Source organism: Nilaparvata lugens, chromosome 5 (assembly GCF_014356525.2).
Source record: "Nilaparvata lugens isolate BPH chromosome 5, ASM1435652v1, whole genome shotgun sequence".
Classification (NCBI taxonomy): Eukaryota; Metazoa; Arthropoda; class Insecta; order Hemiptera; family Delphacidae; genus Nilaparvata; species Nilaparvata lugens.
In genome coordinates, this window is record NC_052508.1 from 68,317,720 (window position 1) to 68,337,233 (window position 19,514).

The 19,514-nt window shown below is 35.0% G+C and overlaps 1 protein-coding gene across 1 annotated transcript; it reads right to left on the reverse strand.

Annotated features, from left to right (window-relative positions):
* Nucleotides 1–114: 114 nt before the first annotated feature.
* On the reverse strand, nt 115–18,416 carry LOC111057277 (neuroendocrine convertase 1-like). The gene is made up of 5 exons (XM_039429588.1): nt 18,172–18,416; nt 11,847–12,065; nt 9,839–9,944; nt 3,129–3,336; nt 115–221 (listed from the first exon to the last, which is right to left on the reverse strand). The coding sequence occupies exons 1-5, from the start codon at nt 18,237–18,239 to the stop codon at nt 115–117; spliced, it is 708 nt and encodes a 235-aa protein (XP_039285522.1). The 5' UTR covers nt 18,240–18,416.
* Nucleotides 18,417–19,514: the final 1,098 nt, after the last annotated feature.

The window sequence follows — 19,514 nt, forward strand, 5'->3', positions numbered from 1 at the left end:
TTTTTGTGAAGGTCATCCAAACTAGTCCCAAGGTCAATCAAACGTCTTTCAAGGTCGGACAGTCGATCAGCTGAACCATCTTCATCACTAGTTACAGCGTGTCGGTCGTAATGGTTATGTCCTCATCATCAAGGTCATTATCGCGATGTGACCCAAACCGATGCTGCGCAATCGCGATACCCATTTGAATTCAGCCAAATGTCCCCCCTCTCCAACTTGACCTGAAATCAAGCAGAATGATATACAATTCCCCTTCGAAACAACATTACACTTTATAGGCTTGAATATCAATAGTTTAAAGATGGATTTTGTTCATATTTGGTGTGTGTTTTTTAATAAAATTGACATTGAAGACAGTCTCTCTCACATATGGGGAGTCGCCTGTCTGAGATTGAGGAACAGGATCTTCATCTTATTCCCATATGTCTCCTCTTACTCTTACTTCTAGATCAGGTCCGATTGGGCTATAGTGTTATGGCTTATGTAATCATTCACATAAAGAGAAAACAAATGATGAAGAAGAAGGAGGAAAACATGGTGACAGAGAAGAGAATGAAGGAGGGGAAGTAGTAGACAGGAGGAGCTGAAGAAGAAGAAGAAAAAGAAAAAGGAGAAAGAGAAAAATAAGAAGACTTGGGAAGTAGAACAAAACATGAAAATAAGAAGAAGAAAGAAGAAGGAGAAAACATAAATAGAAAGGATAAATAAGGAGAAGGGGAATACATGAGAAGAAGAAAGAAGAAAGAGGAAAATATATGAGAAGAAGGAAGAGAAACATCAAACAGAGAAGATCATATCATAGAAACAATCATGACTACACTACTCGGCATAGGAAAGATCTATCAATCCCACAATATCTCTCTAAAAAGGTCTTTGTAGCTGTTAAAGAGCTGCCAATAGAAATTGAATGTTCAACGACTCATCTAATTCACAATCACTATCCATGACGAACTGCTAGTTGATAATTTGTTCTTGAACTATTTTTGACGACACAAAAGTCTAATTTTTGAATAATAGTTATTAAAAACTAGAAATCACATGTGGAGCGCTTTAGGATTTTTTAATGTCAAGCTGAAAAAATACCGTAAGCCATTTAGAATTACATAAAATTTAGATTTCATAAAAAATTCGAAAGCGCTCCATACCAGAATACTAGTTTTAATAACTATTATTCAAAAAAAATAGACTGTGGTATCGTCAACTTTTTTCCAAAACAAATTGTTAAACAGTGTTGTGAGAATAGGATAATTGATTGATTGGGCTTATAATTCAATGAATGAGTACTAGGAGTGTCTTATGTGAATGCTGCTACTCCTCTTTCAATCGATTCAGGCCCGTTTGCATATAGGTGCGTACAGATAAACGCGCCGCGAACATGATAACCATTAACTTTTAATCAGCTGACTATATCGTATTTTTTACAGAAACGGTACGATACAGTTATAAAAAGCTTGACATCAGCTGATTAAAAGTGAATTGCTCATGTTCGCGGCGCGTAAATCTGTACGCACCTTAAGATTCTGTTAAATTTCTGCAATGATGTCACTAGAAATCCACAAGAGCCTTCTTTGAAGAAAGCCTTCTCTGATAGGTTCTCCTGGATTTAATCAAGATTAAGATTTAAGATGCTTTTGTGCATCCTGGTTTCAGTGTTTTGTGTTCTGTAACTTAGCCTATGTGTTGAATGCACACTGTTTTTCTATCTTTTATGACGAGCTTATACTTTGTATAATGTCTAAAGTTACGTACAGATATACGCGCCGCGAACATGAGCAATTCACTTTTAATCAGCTGATTATATCTGTATTTTTACAGAAACGGTAAGGTACAGATATAAAAAGCTTGGCATCAGCTGATTGAAAGTGAAATGCTCATGTTCGCAGCGCGTAAATCTGTACGCACCTTTACATGATAGAGCTAGTTACACACATACACACACACACACACACACACACACACACACACACACCACACACATATCGATTTTTGGACGTACGATGTTTTGCCGTCCTTGTGAATTCTATTAGATTGAACGCGACTTGACAAGCACATGATACAACGTCATCTGTTTGCTAAGTTATGTTCAATTCAATAGAAATCATGAGGACGGTAAAAATCGTACATCCAAGAATCAATGTGTGTGTAACTATATAGTGACGAGGTCCACGTTATAATGGCATAGGAGAACAACGTTGCCGATCCTCTGTCTTGTTAATGCCTTCTATATATCGACGGTAGCTGATACATCTTTATTGATGTCATATTAACTGTTCATTCTCGTTTAAAATAATCAATTATATTTTATTGAGAAAGAAATTATAGTTTTCAATAATTTCATGATTTATTTTCGTAATAAATTAAGATTAAATATCTTGTTAATTGATTATTGATTCTACCATAGAGAAATAATAGCGTAAGTAGATATCCGATGGTATAGGGCGTTTATGTCGCAACTTTTACTGTTATCTCAAGCCGATAGTCCACGTAGTTCTTTCCCGTGAAGCTGTGTGACGCTCGTAGTCTCTCATACTGTGCCGTTCATATACTCTCACCCCAACAAGATAGTAAAACTCTACAATAATCTACAGTAATCGGCTTGAGATAACAGTAGAAGTTGCAACATAAACGCCCTATACCATGGGATATCTACTTACGCTATTGTTTCTCTATGATTCTACATTGTTAAAAGACGATCTGGCAACAGAGCAAAGTGAGAAAGATACAGCGTTATCAGCTTTGTTGAATGATAGACAAGGATAGCAATGGTATCTTAGTGTGTTTTGTCTTTTCGGTCTCAAAATTTTATAGTTTTTTCAAAGTTTGGAATTTTCTAATGAATTGTGATTGATTCAATTTAATTTAAAATGATTTTTGTGTGTTTTGAATTGTGAATTGAGTGTGTAATTAATGAATGTCAAGTGACACATAACCTAGCTACATTTTTGGACTGTTGCATAAATTAGAATTGGAACCGTTTTGGGCTTATAAGCCTGTGGTACTTTTCTGTAAGTTGTGTAATTTTGAATGATTGAATAAAATAAATAAATACCATTGCTAATCAAACACTGCCATTATAACGTGGACCTCACTATAGACTGAAGAATATTGAAACTTGAAATGTTGAGTACCTTCGACGACCTTGGCTCCGACCTTGACCGTCCAGCGTCCGTCCGCCGGTTCGCCCCACTGATGCACTGAGGTGAGCGTCCACGCGGTCAGACCGACAGAGCTGTTATCACGCGGACGTGTTTCCATCAGTACTGTCTTGGTGCCGGATGGTGATTCTAGCAAAATACCAACTGCTCCACGGTACGGATAGGACAGGCTGATTATCACCTGCCAGATTAAATAACATAATCAAAGTCAATTCCAATATACAGAGTGTCTCACTAAAGGTGTAACAGCCAGGGGCGCCATTTGGGGGGGCAGGCTCCCCTGCCCCCCCCCAAATGGCGCCCCTGGCTGTACACCTTTAGTGAGACACTCTGTATATTGGAATTAGATCAGAGGAAATAACCAGAACCAAGGATCAGATAAATAATGAAAATTCGGGTCTATCTACACGAATCCTTATACCATTTCTTATACTATCTCTGAGAATCCTCATGCCATCAATCCTAATCTTCCACAACATCAGTTTTCAGTAAACATTTGGGCAGGAATCATAGGAGATATCTACTTCTGTTTGAGCTTCTCCCAGACTTAATGGCATAATCAACTAGTCTTTTGGTATAAGTTAATGTCATTTAGATATGCTACTTTCATATAAAAAACTTTTAATAAATAACCGAATATTTTATTTGCAATCAGCTACAACTTATGTTGTAGTTATCAGTTCTCTCCTCATAAAACAGCAAATTTGTGGTGTAGAATACATAAGAATACATTTTATTCAACTTTTATTCAAATTTAATTAACACAGCTTACAATTCTTTTCAGAATTAAATTCTCTACAATTTTTAGTGCGAAAATGTTTGTTTACTGGTCATTAAAGAAAGTTATTGGGCATCAAACGTAGAAGTCTGTGTTTTTTACTTGATTTTTTGCATACCTATTTCAACTTTTTCTCAAAAACTACTCACACTACAGCTTCCAGACTAGTTTTATTCAATTTTTCATATATTTTTCCATATGAATCCAGCATAAGTTTTCAAAAACTAGTCCCCAAACAATTCAGCATCGGTGTATTCACCAGAGGAACTGAATTCCGGCGAAATTCTTTACCCTGTATAGACGCTAATGAAGCGTTTATGGATATGTTTATATGAACTTTTTTTTCTTTATTTTACCTCTACTATCACGTATTAAAATATTTTACCATAATTATGAATCACCCTGTAGAATCTCATACGGATTTAATACTTTTTTAAACAGGAGTAGTATAATTCCTTCTACAGTATCAACAATGTAGCAAAATTGCCTTGAAAGTATGGCTACGGGTACGGAGTAATAAAGAATATATTTTTCTCTGTGGTATAGTTGAAGCTCAATATACGAGAACAATTATCAAGGTACACTTATTGATCAGGGCACAATAAGTGAGTTATTGCATCAATTTCAACGTGAGAATTAACAAGTTGCTAGATGTCACAGTGAAAGTAAAAGAAAGGGCACAATCAGACAATCAAAAATGTATGTACAGAGCTGGTGAGAAACTGAGAATATTATGGGAGCAGCTTAATGTTTCTTTAGCTTTATAATTGCTTTATAATCAGCTTTATAACTGGAAGTTATTTTCCAATTAGAATATGACCCCAATGAAATATTTGAAAAGTCATTGTAAAAGAAAATTTATCTGTTTCCATAATTTTTAAGAAATCTGTTCAGTGTATTCCTACTTTAGGGCTATATTTGTCAGTAGGTCTATATTTCTAATAAATATTTAATGATTAATAACTAATAATGTATATGTTGTATGATACTTCAACCACATTTGTATAAAACTGGAAAAAATGAAGAATATAATAACTTTTCAAATGTACATTTTTTCCAAAATATCAGGACCCTCTATCCTTTAGGGGTATTCCTTCACCTCTTGGTTTTTGCCCACCCTAGTGTGCCGGGCACTGTCTTTAATTCAGGCCTTTTCCCAAGTTATAATAGTAAATTTAATACGCAAGTAGACTAGAGCCATTATTGTAAGTGAGTTAGCGAAATAAATTATTTTCTCTCTCTATTATGAACGGCCATGACTTCGAGTTTCCATGATAGATATTTAAAATTGTGGCTCCGAGTCGTCGAGGAATGTAGATTATGGAATTATCTCTAAAACTTAGCCTTCTTGTCGCGACATAAAATGCGATAAGTTGGAAAACAGCAAGCATTGAAATTATAACAAACTACCGATTTTGCAGTTACTATTTGGTCCAAGGCTGTAGAAGCCACGCGACGATTGGTCAAATTGATTCCATTCGCCCAATAGGAGACCTGTTTCTAAATACAGTAGTGGGGATTCCCCAGTCGAGAGACCAGATTACGTTCCGGAGGACACTTTGCTAGGAGCACTACGAGAGTAAAGATGTAGTCACTATGTTTCCCCCTTTTGGGCAGGTTTATAAGTTTATTTCAGTAGTTAATGTAGAGCTAGTTTTATTTTTATTAATGTTTAAATTTACTAGTAGTGCCATGTCCTGAAAGGTTTAATTGTGTTTCTTCATCATGTACGAATAATTGTTTCTTCAAATAACCGCTAAGGTACGTAAACTAAGGTTAAAATATAATTTAGGGAAATTAATTAAGTGAAACTTCAATCAAAAGATTTTATCAACAAAGCCTGTTATTTTTCAAGTAATAATATTGATTGAGAATAATCCTTTTGATTTTATTAGTGATGGAAGATAATTATAATTTTTTTTACAGAAGTATAGAAAGTTTTCAGTTACGTTACATTTGAGTTATTGTTCCTGGAGATATATTATCGTAGAGTATTGCTGAAAGTCAGGAAGATAGCCTTAAATTGAAATGAAACTTTTAAGAATTGTTCATATTGAGTTTATGACATTTTTTAATTTATATTTTCAGACTCTGTTTTCTTATGTCATTAAGGCTTTTGAATGATTTAGTAAATTTTTTATGATAGAAATCTTAATAGATGAAGAAGAAAGTTTTTCTTCTCCAGGAATTAATATTAATGAATGTTCAAATTTAATACAATTTAAATTATTTTCTATGTGTCTACTAATTTTATTTAATTAAAGTGAATCTTATAAGGCAAACATATCTTTCCTTAAAGTGAAATTTTCAATATTTTTTTCTTTTTTGTGTTATAAAGTGTCTTGTTTTATTAGGTGATAAATTCATAATTTAGTTGATACTAGTTTTTGGACTTGTATTTGTAGGTAAATCAAATCATAAACTCTGGAATGTTCATTTTTAATTAAGGTTCTGAGCAGTTTTGGGCGAATGCCGTTATTTACACTTGGATTGCGTCCTATAGTCATAAATAATAAATAAAATAAATGTTGGCTGGCGCACAAGTTTCCAACAATACTAGCCGAGCTACTATATGAAAAATTATATTTGATTCGCAAACAAACGAAAAATATCATATAAGTTAGCATCATTTCAATTTGAATTATTTGTGAAGAAAGATCCATAATTCTGATAAAAAGAATCAGTAATTAAAGAAAAAATCTATAAAATGAGGATTCAAAGAATGAAAGAATTTAATTAATTGTAATCAATAGATAACTCCTGTTTTAGCTTTTGATGAATTGTAGGAAGAGTTAGAAATTAATGCTGTAATACATTTATTTACAGCGGTTCATGTGTGTCCCCAAACCAACTTCTTGTACTACCACCACTTTGGTTCCGCAATTTTATGTAACACCGCTTCAAGACACCCGTTCAGACGACAGGTCTAGGGACGTAAGAGGACGTCGCCGTCAAGCCAAATTCAACCGGTAAAAGTTCACCGCCAAAAACAAGGTACTGTAACCCGACGATAAAGCAAGTACAGACCAACGAAAGTGCAGTGTAGTGAAACAAAGGTTCATTCGAGAATGTCAATCAAAAGTGGGGATTCAAAATTATTATGAAATGGGTTATATGGGTTACTATCGACGAAACTTGGGTTCAACGGGTTTTCTTTCTTGAGTAATTTATGTTGAAGTTAATTATTTGTTATTTGATGACTGATATTGTTGGTTTTGTGACGTATTGCTATCTAATCGGGGATAGTAATGCGCCCCCGAATCAGATGAAGAATGTCAACAAAGTAACATGAATTGTTGTTTCTGGTTCGATTTTAGTTGCCAATGTTTATTGAAACTGTTTGTATTTTTCAATTATTTCAAATTGTAGTGTTTTCTATAGTATAACCTATTAATCAGGCATGGCAAGATTAATTGAAGTTTTCTTGACTCTAGCCCGTTCACCTGCAAGAATTAGGTATAGACTCAGGTATTTTCTAGATGTGTCGGCCTATTTCTAAATTCTAAATTTATTCAAAATATCTTCACAGGCACAAAAGCACCATATTGGTGAAATGGCGCCACTGGTAACAGCCGAAGACTGTTACAAGACTGTTTGCAAGTTTTGTATCAAATTATTGTCTTGTGTATCTAGTTGAGATTATACAGTATCCTGTGTGTTGATACTGTATCATACTGTGATGATACTGTATCATGTGAGGTGATACTGTATCATTTTGGTTATAGCATAGAGAAAAGAAAGCATAAGAAGATATGCCATGGTTTGTAGAATTCATTCAAAGTTTGAATGTTTTGTATCAAATTATGGTGGTGTGTGTCAAGTCGACTCTTGATACTGTATCATATTGTGATGATACTGTATCATGTGTGGTGATACTGTATCATATGTGGTGATACTGTATCATGTGTGGTGATACTGTATCATTTTTATGATAGCAGAGAGAAAAGAAAGCATAGGAAGAATTCATTCAAAGTTTCGAAGTTTTGTATAAGTTATGGTGTTGTGTATCAAGTTGAGGTGATGCTGTATCATGTGTGGTGATATTTTATCATGTTGTGACGATAATGTATCATGTTTTGGTGATACTGTATCATTTATGTTGATAAGGACCGTTATGCTGCAAATGTCACTGTTAACTGAAGCCGATAGTCCTAGTAGTTGTTTTTGGTGAAGCTATGTGACGCTGGTAGTCTCTCATACTGTGCCGTTCTTACACTCTTACACTCCCAACAACACACTAATAATAGACAGTAATCGGAGAAGAATTTTCAATTCAATTTTCAATTTGCAAGAAAAATGTCTTGTCAAATTTCTTATATCGACCTTAGTTGTCGGGTTTTATTGATTTTTGGAATAGGTCTTCTTAAGCACCGCACACACACTTCGATTTTTGAATGAAAAAGACTGAGAAATAGTCAAAAACCACAGATTTATTGATACTTGGAAAGACCGGTTTCGTTATTACACCATTGTCAATCTCTGATAAACTGGTTTCTCAGTTTCTCAGTTTTCACACAAAATGTGTAATAACTGAAACCGGTCTTTCCAAGTATCAATAAATCTGTGGTTTTTGACAATTTCTTAGTCTATTTCATTCAATATGAATAATTACCACAATATCAACTTCTCAACTACACAAAAAACTTCGATTTTTGTTCGTATGATATTTTGCCGTCCTTATAAATATTCTATTAAATTGAACAGATGATGTTTGTCAAGTTCTGTTTAATCCAATAGAATTCATGAGGAAGGCAAAATATCCTACGAATAAAAATCGATGAGTGTGTGCGGTGCTTTACAGTTATTAAAACGTCAATAACTATTAAACTGTCAGTCATAATGTAATATTCTAAAGGTATGATTAGAAAGAGGAAGAAATTTCCAATTAGATTCTTATAATTTGTTTCTTTGTTTGAAGGTTTTGAACCTTTTATGAGGGCTCCAAGTTGAAAATTTACAAGCCTATTTGAAACAGTTTTTTCTTCAAAAACCTCACCATTCCATATTTATATGAATAATATTTATTATTTCCATAATTATAAGCTGTCGAATAAGTATAAACTTGCTAGGGAAATTGACTTGTAATGATATGTAGGCCCATTTCAAGAATATTGAAAATTTTTTGAAGAATATTGAAAGATCTTGAAAACTACCTTACTATAGTGAGGTTCACGTTATAATGACAGTATTTGATCAACTTGGTTTTGCTATCCTTGTCCATCATTCGACAAAGCGGTGATACTATCCTTTTCTAGGTGCACAACGATGCCAATTATGTTTTTGACAGTGTAGAAATACAGTATAATTAATAAATGCAGAGAATCGGCATCGCTATTCTTATCTTTATCCACTGCCATTATAACGTGTACCTCACTATACAGGTAAGGTATATATAAGAAAACTTTAATGGACATTTTGGGCCGTGTCTATTCTATAACTGGTCTAAGTGTAGGCCCATTTCAAGAATATTGAAAAATCAATAGATCTTGAAAACTAACTTACTAGGTAAGGTCGATATAAGAAAACTTTAATGGACATTTGTTTTTGCAAATTTTATGTGTAAAATCTATGGTCTTCGACTGTTACACCTTCCGTGAGGCACTCTGTATTCATCAGGTTATATATCTCAAATAGACCGCCAAAAGTCCCAGTAAACATGGGCCCTGAAATACGTTGTTACCGGTACCGAGATAAAAATTTTTTAGTGGAAGATTTTACATTTTTGATTGGATTTTTAATCTCATAAATTTGTGGCGGCATCATATTGAAAGATCAATTCTTATGTAAAATAAGCTGGAAAATCCAATGAAACCAGTTGGAAATTCGTAACTTTGATAATTATTGAGAAAATGACCGAAAATTGCTATAAACAACGTTAGAATCTCACTACGGAGGAATTGATTACCTGCACATGTTCAAGATAGTTGATTTCATTGTCAGTGCCTGAACATCCATTTGATTGAAAGAAGATGTGAGCTCTACTGGATGTCGTGAAGTCAAATTTCGAATCACTGTAACAATGAAAACAATGCAACATTAGTATAATTTCGGTACAGTCTCAGTTTAGAAATAGTACATGTTTAGCCCAGTTTTTCGTCCATGGGCATAATTATATTATGATCAGGCGGGGCGCCATTTAGGGGGGGTAGGGGGGGCCTAGGCCCCCCCAAAGATCAGATGAATAATGAAAATGCGGGTCTATCTACACGAATCCTTAGAATATCATACTGATTTAATACTCTTTTTAACATCAGTATTATAATTCCCTCTACAGTATCAACAATGTAGGAAAATTGTCTTGAAAATATGGATACAGGTACGGAGTAATAAAGAATAATGTATATTTTTCTCTGTGGTATGGTTGAAGCTTGAATATAGAATGGGTAAAATTATTGATCAGAGCACAATAAGTGAGTTATTTCATAAATTTCAACGTGAGAATTAACAAGTTGCGAGATGTCACAGTGGAAGCAAAAGAAAGGGCACAATCAGACCTAATGTTTCTTTAGCTTTCGAACTAAAAGTTATTTTCAAATTAGAATATGATCCCCAACGAAATTGTTGAAATTGTCATTGTAAAAGAGAAATTTATCTATTTCCATGATTTTTAAGAAATCTGTTTCAGTGTATTCCTACTTTAGGGCCTCTCCGTAGACCTATATTTCTAATAAATATTTCATGATTTTAACTAATAATGTATATGTTTGTATTGATGTTTCAACCACATTTGTATAAAACTGGAAAAAATGAAGCATATTATAACATCTTCGAATGTAACATTTAGGGGGAAAAACCCAGGACCCTCAATCCTTCGGTGGTATTCCTTCCCCCCTCCACCTCTTGGTTTTCCACCCCCCTAACAGTTGGTGAAATGGTGCCACTGATTATGATTTTAGTGTTTTGTACAATAAATGTATAAATAGATAAATATTACTCAAAATTTAGTTCCATAACTCCAATTTACACATCTAGGTAACATTTGCATATTATATTGAAATATAAACCTCTCCATAGTTGAAAACACTCATATTACTGCCAATTCTACAATTGCCTTCTATGATAATATAATAAAGGATAGAAATGGCTTATACACGTACGGGATAGGAAATTCACTACTGACGCGTCATCACGTCTCAACTACTCGAGAGATTAACTTGATATTCTACATAGATTCTTAATTTACCGAGGATTGTTATAGGCCTATTTCAAATTTTTCAAGATCTCAGTAGGTCAAGTTTTCAATTTGTCAAGCTTTTAAATAGACCCTTGCGGAGCACGGGTTTCCTGCTAGTCATAGTATAATAAAAGAAAGAATTGGCTTATGCACGTACGGGATAGGAAATTCACGACTGACGCATCATCACGTCTGAACTACCCAACTGATTAACTTGAAATTTACATTATAGATTCTTAATTTACCGAGGATGGTTATAAACCTATTTAAAATTCTTCAAGATTTCAGTAGGTCATGTTTTCAGTTTGTCAAGTTGTTAATTAATTAAACCCTTGCGGTTTAATTACCTGCTAGTATCAAATGGAATCAAACGGTATCAGATTAAATTTTATTGCCTTAATAATAATAATAATAATATTCGTATGGCTTTTGTTGGTGGGGAGTTCCTGACGGAAGTTCCAGCTCGCCTGAATTTATCATTTGAGCCGTCAATGGACCTTACAATTGTCATACTTCAGCCGGGACCGACAGTGATGTTCCCATCCGATAACACGGGAGTGGCTTGATCAAAAACTTTTTGCTCTGAGCGGGTTTGAACCGGGATCTCAAGATTGCCTTAAAATAATTAAGACTTGCCGAGACTGGAATTCCAAGCGGGTCATGTAACAGCCAAGAAACATACAATATTTTCGGTCACACAATCAGTGAATAATATGCGATAATAGCTGTTTATTCTTACCTAGTGGGATGTTCAAGATGACAGATTGATTTGTCTGGCACCTGCTTGAAACGCCTGGCTAGTTTCACCATATTATGGGCATTCAGCAGACCAAATCCGAAATTGGTGTTGACCCAAAACCCAGCCCCATTTCTATGCCAATTGTCGTCGTCTCCCAGAACGGCCACTTCTGATGTCCACGTGATTAAGTGCTGGACACATCGCCACGTCAGCGAGGGACTGTCAACATAGGTCAATAATATTCAGGTCAATCGAGGTCAATTCAAGGTCAAACACTGCATCAAACTCTTGTCTTATAAAAAAACTAACTTTGTCTTCAATGAAATTCAACATATTATCCCACTAGAAACAGATTGCATATAAATAATATAAATATTCAATTTCCCGTTTAAGTAATTCAATTCAACTTGGAACTGTTTTCATTTAGCCATTGGCTTTACCGTAATGTACGGTCGAGATTTTAACTACTGAGGGGTTAGCGTTGCCGTCTACAAGCGGAGAGTGAGCAGGTGGCTGCTCTGCATCGGTTCAGATGCTGCGGAGGCTCTTCTGCATTCTCCATATAGATGAATATTTCTAGTTCTGAACACAAAATACCATTCAAATATTACACACAGTACCACACTAATAAAGCTATATTACTCCCAACTCAGCCCTTTGACCGCCGTCGATCTGACACTTTTATTTTATTTTATTTATTGTTTTTTTTCCTATCTTTAGTTTTAAAATTTATTATTATAATATACACTTTTATTATTCTTTTTCAAATTTATCTATTATTCATAGTTTGTAATTTATTTTATTATTGCTAGTGTTTGCCCTCTTTCTGATAATTTGCGACTCCTCCCTGCACACGGACAAATCATCCAGGCAGGGAGAATTTATTCATGTATTTATAACACTTTTATATTTTGTGAATATGTAATATTTTATGAATAAACCAATTTTAATTTGAAATCATTACAGGGTTATTCTAAACATTCAATTCAGGTCAAACACTGCATCAAATCATTACAGGGTTATTCTAAACATTCATCAGTACTACTATAGTGAGGTCCACGTTATAATGGCAGTGGAGAAAGATAGGAGAACGACGTTGCCGATCCTCTGTCTTGTCAATGCCTTCTATAGACGGTAACTGATACAGGTTTATTGATGTAATATTAACTGTTCATTTTTGTTTAAAATGATCAATTATACTTTATTATGCAAGAAATTATAATTTTCAATAATTCACAATGTTGCCGATCCTCTTTCTTGTCAATGCCTTCTATAGACGGTAACTGATACAGGTTTATTGATGTAATATTAACTGTTCATTTTTGTTTAAAATGATCAATTATACTTTATTAAGCAAGAGATAATAATTTTCAATAATTTAAAAATGAATTTTCATAATCAGGATGAAATATTTTGTTAATTAATTGTTAATTCTATATTGTTAAAAGACGATCTAGCAACAGAGCAAAGCGAGAAAGAGATAGCGCTATCCGCTTTGTTGAATGATAGACAAGGATAGCAATACCATTGTTACTCAAACACTGCCATTATAACGTGGACCTCATTATAATAACGAAAATAAACGCATTACTTCGTTACCCCCTCTCCTCTTCACATGACCATTGTGCATTGGAACTTGGAAGAATCCAGTTCTGACACTGCCATTATAACGTGGACCTCACTATAGGAGGAAAGTTTGACTGAAACTCAATTTTCATTCATACACAAACGGGTTCATTCCTATAGGCTTAGGACTGAGACACACGAGGCGTTTTTTGAACACGGCACGACAGGACAGGGAGCTCTCCAATTGCTGATTGGGTTGGCGTATTGAGAGAGCTTCCAGCCAATCAGTGAGCTTCTTGTCCTGTCGTGCCGTGACGACTCGTCTAAGAAACGCCTCGTTTGTCTCGGCCCTTACACCTGCTGAGGATAGGCTACTCACGTTTTCAAAATGTTCTATATGTTGTATCATAGAGAAACAATAGCATAAGTAGATATCCCATGGTATAGGGAATTTATGTCGCAACTTTTACTGTTATCTCAAGCCGATTACTGTCGATTATTGTCAATTTTTACTGTTTTGTTGGGGTAAGAGTGTATGAACGGCACAATTTGAGAGACTACCAGCGTCACACAGCTGCATGGGAAAGAACTACGTGAACTACCGGCTTGAGATAACAGTAAAAGTTGCGACATAAACGCCCTATACCATGGGATATCTACTTATGCTATTGTTTCTCTATGGTTGTATTCTTGGTGCTTCACGGTTCATACATATTGAGCCTTAAGGCTGTACAAAGGTTAAAAATAACTAATGGTGATATTTTTCAAAGTTTTTCGATTTGTATATCATCAACCATTGTATATCATTCATCCCATCATCATCACCTAGGCTTAAAATACTTCTATAGTGATGTCCACGTTATAATGGCAGTAGATGAAGATAAAAGAATTGCGATGCCGATTCTCCGCATTTATTAATTATATTTCTACACTGTCAAAAACATAATTGGCATTGTTGTGGACCTAGAAAAGGATAGAACCACCGGCTATGTCGATTGACAGACAAGGATAGCAAAACCAAAGTTGATCAAATACTGTCATTATACCGTGGACCGCACCATAGAAAGTCGCCTTTGTGAAATAATAAAAATAAAAAAAAAGCTATCAAAATGAAAAAGTTTCCTCAGATAGCATTTTTCCCAGATCATTACTTTTTGAGATACGAGCCATATGAGAGAAGAAACAAACAATATGTAAGGGAAATAAGAGATTTGACAAATAACAATCTGAAGGTTCTCAATAAGCATTTATCAAGAAGCAATTGGCGAAAGATGTATGATAGAATTGAGCTTATAGTGATTAATATCGGGGACCGAGCTTTGCTCTGGAGTAAAAAAGCATGAAAAATTTATTACGAAAGAAGAAATTATAAGAACATTCATACAGGAATGTATTCTATCTAATCACAGTAAATTGAGATTAATTCCCAGAGGAATGCAAAAATTTCCCTCACAAAGGCCCAGTTGCACAAAAGCCGGTTGAATTTTAATCCTGATTAACTTCACGTGAACCAAATCAGAGAAGACCATTTCAATAAGTACAAAAGTTCAACAGCCTCATAGTGCCGGTTGCACAACAGCCGGTTAAATTTTAACCGTGATTAATTCCACGAGAACCAATCAGAGAAGCTGTCTTTTCAAAAACGCCTTTTCTGATTGGCTCTCGTGAAATTAATCACGGTTAAAATTTAACGGCTGTTGTGCAACCGGCACTATGAGGCTGTTGAACTTTTGTACTTATTGAAATGGTCTTCTCTGATTTGGTTCACGTGAAGTTAATCAGGATTAAAATTCAACCGGCTTTTGTGCAACTGGGCCTTTGTGAGGGAAATTTTTGCATTCCTCTGGGAATTAATCTCAATTTACTGTGATTAGATAGAATACATTCCTGTATGAATGTTCTTATAATTTCTTCTTTCGTAATAAATTTTCATGCTTTTTTACTCCAGAGCAAAGCTCGGTCCCCGATATTAATCACTATAAGCTCAATTCTATCATACATCTTTCGCCAATTGCTTCTTGATAAATGCTTATTGAGAACCTTCAGATTGTTATTTGTCAAATCTCTTATTTCCCTTACATATTGTTTGTTTCTTCTCTCATATGGCTCGTATCTCAAAAAGTAATGATCTGGGAAAAATGCTATCTGAGGAAACTTTTTCATTTTGATAGCTTTTTTTTATTTTTATTATTCACAAAGGCGACTTTCTATGGTGCGGTCCACGGTATAATGACAGTATTTGATCAACTTTGGTTTTGCTATCCTTGTCTGTCAATCGACATAGCCGGTGGTTCTATCCTTTTCTAGGTCCACAACAATGCCAATTATGTTTTTGACAATGTGGAAATTAGTGAAGAATTGTTGGAAAGTCGCACATAACCTTCAGTTGGACAATTTTTTTTTTAAATTGGGATGAAGAGAAGTTTTGGACTGTGAGTCTGTTTCTTTGTCCTTAAGTGGATTGTAAATGATAAATAATAAATAATCTATTCACACAGTTCAATCTCACCTAGTACAATATTCAAACTGGGTGCCGGTTGCACAAAAGCCGGTTAAATTTAACCATGATTAATTCCACGAGAACCAATCAGAGAATCCATCTTTTCAAAAATGCCTTCTCTGATTGGTTCTCGTGAACTTAATCACGGTTAAAACTTAACCGGTTTTTGTGCAACCAGGGCCTTAGTGTAGGTAATTCTTGAGCTTAGTTGAATCCTCGAAACTCAGTTTAATTCTTAAACTCAGTTCAATCCTTAAACTTGGTTCAAATACAGCAAAACCCAGTTAATAACGCAGTGAAACCGAATATTATCGATTAGAAGAAAAGGAAAAACTCGGCTTCCCCTCTTGCGATTGATGTTCTAGTACAGAGAGGAAAAGTTGCACATTTGCAGGAGAAGTTGGAATATGGAAAGAAGATGGAGGACAAGGGAGAGAAGAGGGAGAAGGAGAAGAGTGGTTTGATTGATTGAGTACTTTATTTATGTAGATACGATTATATACAATAGCTTACAATACAGCAAAATTATAGATGAATTTACATAATATATATAGACTAAGAAAATGATTTTGAACTGCATATGATATGAAAAAAGCAATTGGTAATAGCTATAGATAATATTGTTATGCATCTACATAAATTGGCGGAGCTTTGGACATATCAATGTCCATTCTTTGGAAAGAATATTCAAAATATCCTTCCCACTAACTCTCTACCAAAGTGGGAAAGAGAAGGAGGAGTAGAAGAAAGAGAAGAAGGAGAAAATGACAAGTGATTTGATGGAAGAAGATGGAAGAGGAAAAGAACAAGAAGACGAAGAGGAATGGAGAAGGAGGAGGAGAAGGAGAAGGAGATGAGTTGGGAGTAGAAGGATAAGAAGTTTGAGAATAGGGAGAAGGATGAGAAGAAAATCAGAATAAGGAGAAATAGGAGAAGAGGTGATGATGCCTTAACCGTGAAAGAAAGAAGAAGGAGAAGAAGAAGAAGAAGAAGAAGAAGAAAAAGAAGAGGTTGAAAGAGGACAAAATGCCCGGAAAAATTAGAAAAATGATAGAAAAAGTTGAAGATTGAGAAGCAGAGAAAATTGATGAGAAAAAAGGGGATGAAGGAGGATTAGAAGATGATAAGGGAAGAAAAAGAAGAATAATGAGGAGAAAGAGTGGGAAAACGTGAAAAAATGGAGAAGAAAGGAGAAGAGAGGAAGGATAAGAAGATGAAGGTAGAGTAGATGGAAGTGGAAAAGCAGAATAATAAAAATAATGAGGAAGAAGGAGAAGAAGAAGAAGAAGAAGAGACTCGAGAGGAAGGGTGGACTGCTGGTGAAGGGAGAGGAAGAGAAGAGGTTGATGGATGAGGAGAAGATGCTGGAGAAGAAGAAAAAGAAGAAGGATGAGGAGAAGAATAAGGCGAAGATGAAAGGAGACAGAGAAGCAGGAGAAAAAGAACAAGTGATTTTATGAATGTGGAGAAGATGGGAGAGAGAGAGAGGAGAAAGTGGAGAAGATGGGAGAGAGAGAGGAGAAAGTGGAGAAGATGAAAGAGGAAAGGAACAAGAAGAAGATGAAGGAGGAGATGATAAAGAAGAACATAGAAGAGAACGAGAAAAAAATTAAAGACTAATAAGGGAGAAGAAGAATAAATTGAAGTTGGAGAGGAAGGTGGAGAACATGGATATGAGGGAGAAGAAGGAAGAGAAGATCAAAGAGGCTGTGGTGAAGAAGAATAAAGAAGGAGAAAAAATGAAAGAGTAGAAGATTAGTGAGAAGAAATAGTTGGAGGAGGAGAAGGAAGAGAAAAAGGAGGAAAAGATGAAAGAGAAGGAGACGAAGTAGAAAATGAAGGGAGAGGAGAAGAGAATGGACGAGATAAAGATCAGAAAGAACTAAGGAATAATGAGAACAAGAAATCATATAGATAGAGATTATCAGCTGTGCTTTTAGAATATTAAGTTTGTTTTGGTACTGCAAAGTTATTTCTTTAATATGTGAATATTCCCTATTTCCTATTTAGTGATAATAATGTGGAATATTTCTTCTATGTTTGGTTTTGAAGCATCTAAATTTAAAAATATACTTTGTGAAAATAATTAAGGACTGAAAATTTGAACAATTAAGACTTACCTATTTCGGACTATGTGTACCTTATCTAAATTTGGGAGAGGAATAGCACAAGGTTACCTTATTTTTCTCTCTCTATCATTTTGATGATGTACTTATTGTATGAATGAATAAAGAATAAAGAAGAAGAGCAGTGACTTACAATGCGTTCCTCGTTGCGATTTCCTGACGAGTATGCCGTAGTGATAATGGCCGCACACCGTTCGCCATAGTAGGGCGGCTGGCCCGACTGGGTCGCACTTGCGACAGCGATCGTGTACACACTGTTGATGTAGCCGTCTGCCGCACAGCTGTCGCCCAGCGACTTCCCGTTGCCCGCTGCGAACACGTAGATCGCGCCGCGACCCTCGCGTCCCTACAATTATTCCAGAAACAATCTCGTATTAAATTACGTCTTTAAATTAGAATTGATAATAAAATATCAAATTGAATTAAATTCTAATATCAATTTAAAGTAAGTTAAATTAACGTCGAACCTCTCTATAACGAACCTCCACTTAACGAAATCCTCTACACAACGAATTTTTACCTGGTCCCATGACATTTTAGAGTTTTTGCTGCTTATTTACCTCTATTTAACGAATCTCGGACCTCTCAACAACTACGTTTTCTCTTGACTTCAACATACAAAGTGTAGTGTGTATAGGAAGCAGACGGTCATTTTCAAGGAATTTTTTAGTTTCAGCAGACAGGTCAATAGAATAAAAATAATGGCAATTCAGGTAGGAAGAAGATAAGAGTGGTAAACAATCAGTAGAGGGTGAAACACAGTCGGAATTTGAATGCTAGTTACCGGAAATTGAATTTCAAGAGCTTGTCATTATTGTAGACCAGGCAGGTGAACGACTGGACTTTCCCATTCTTGCTTTTGTCACACATTTCAATTCTTCTAACTGACTATGATGATGAGACTGTGACGTACCTGAGGAGAAGAATCCGTCAGATCAAGAAGTTCTAGAGGCTTTCAAAATATCAGGCAAGGATTGAAACTGAAAAACGGTGTACCAGACATGTCCGACTGTTTAAATAAATATGAGTCGTTTATCGAACATGATGTTTTATTCAAATGCAAATTCAAGCGATATTACTCACTTTTTCAAATATGAAACAAAAAAATAGGAAATTTGAGTTCCTCTAATAGTAGAGTAAAAAATTGAAAAATATTGCTACAGAGTATGTACTTTGATTAAACTCTACTAATAGTACAAATCAAGCTTTCTGGAAATAAATTGGTGAGTTTACTTACTAATTACGTTCTACAAATATTCAAAAAACATGTTTTTTTTTCAACAGCATGAATTTTCAAATTTCCATATTATATTGGCCTAATAGCCCTATTAACCCTACCTACGTTCGCGATGATATGTTTTATGTACCATAAGGTATTCATTTATTTACCGCCGTGATATTATATCGATATTACGATATTATAAGATCTATAGGATCGTGGTAGTTTCTTGACAGAACCTCTCAATAACGAATACC

Bases quoted from the DNA above. Each gene is read 5' to 3' on its own strand.
- LOC111057277 (XM_039429588.1), bottom strand. From the start codon at position 18,239: ATGGCGAACGGTGTGCGGCCATTATCACTACGGCATACTCGTCAGGAA. The intron at 3,337-9,838 runs GTAATCAATTCC...TTAATCTGGCAG, and splicing joins ACTATCTTGAACATGTGCAG to GTGATAATCAGCCTGTCCTA. The intron at 222-3,128 runs GTACTCAACATT...GCTTGATTTCAG, and splicing joins CGGAGCCAAGGTCGTCGAAG to GTCAAGTTGGAGAGGGGGGA.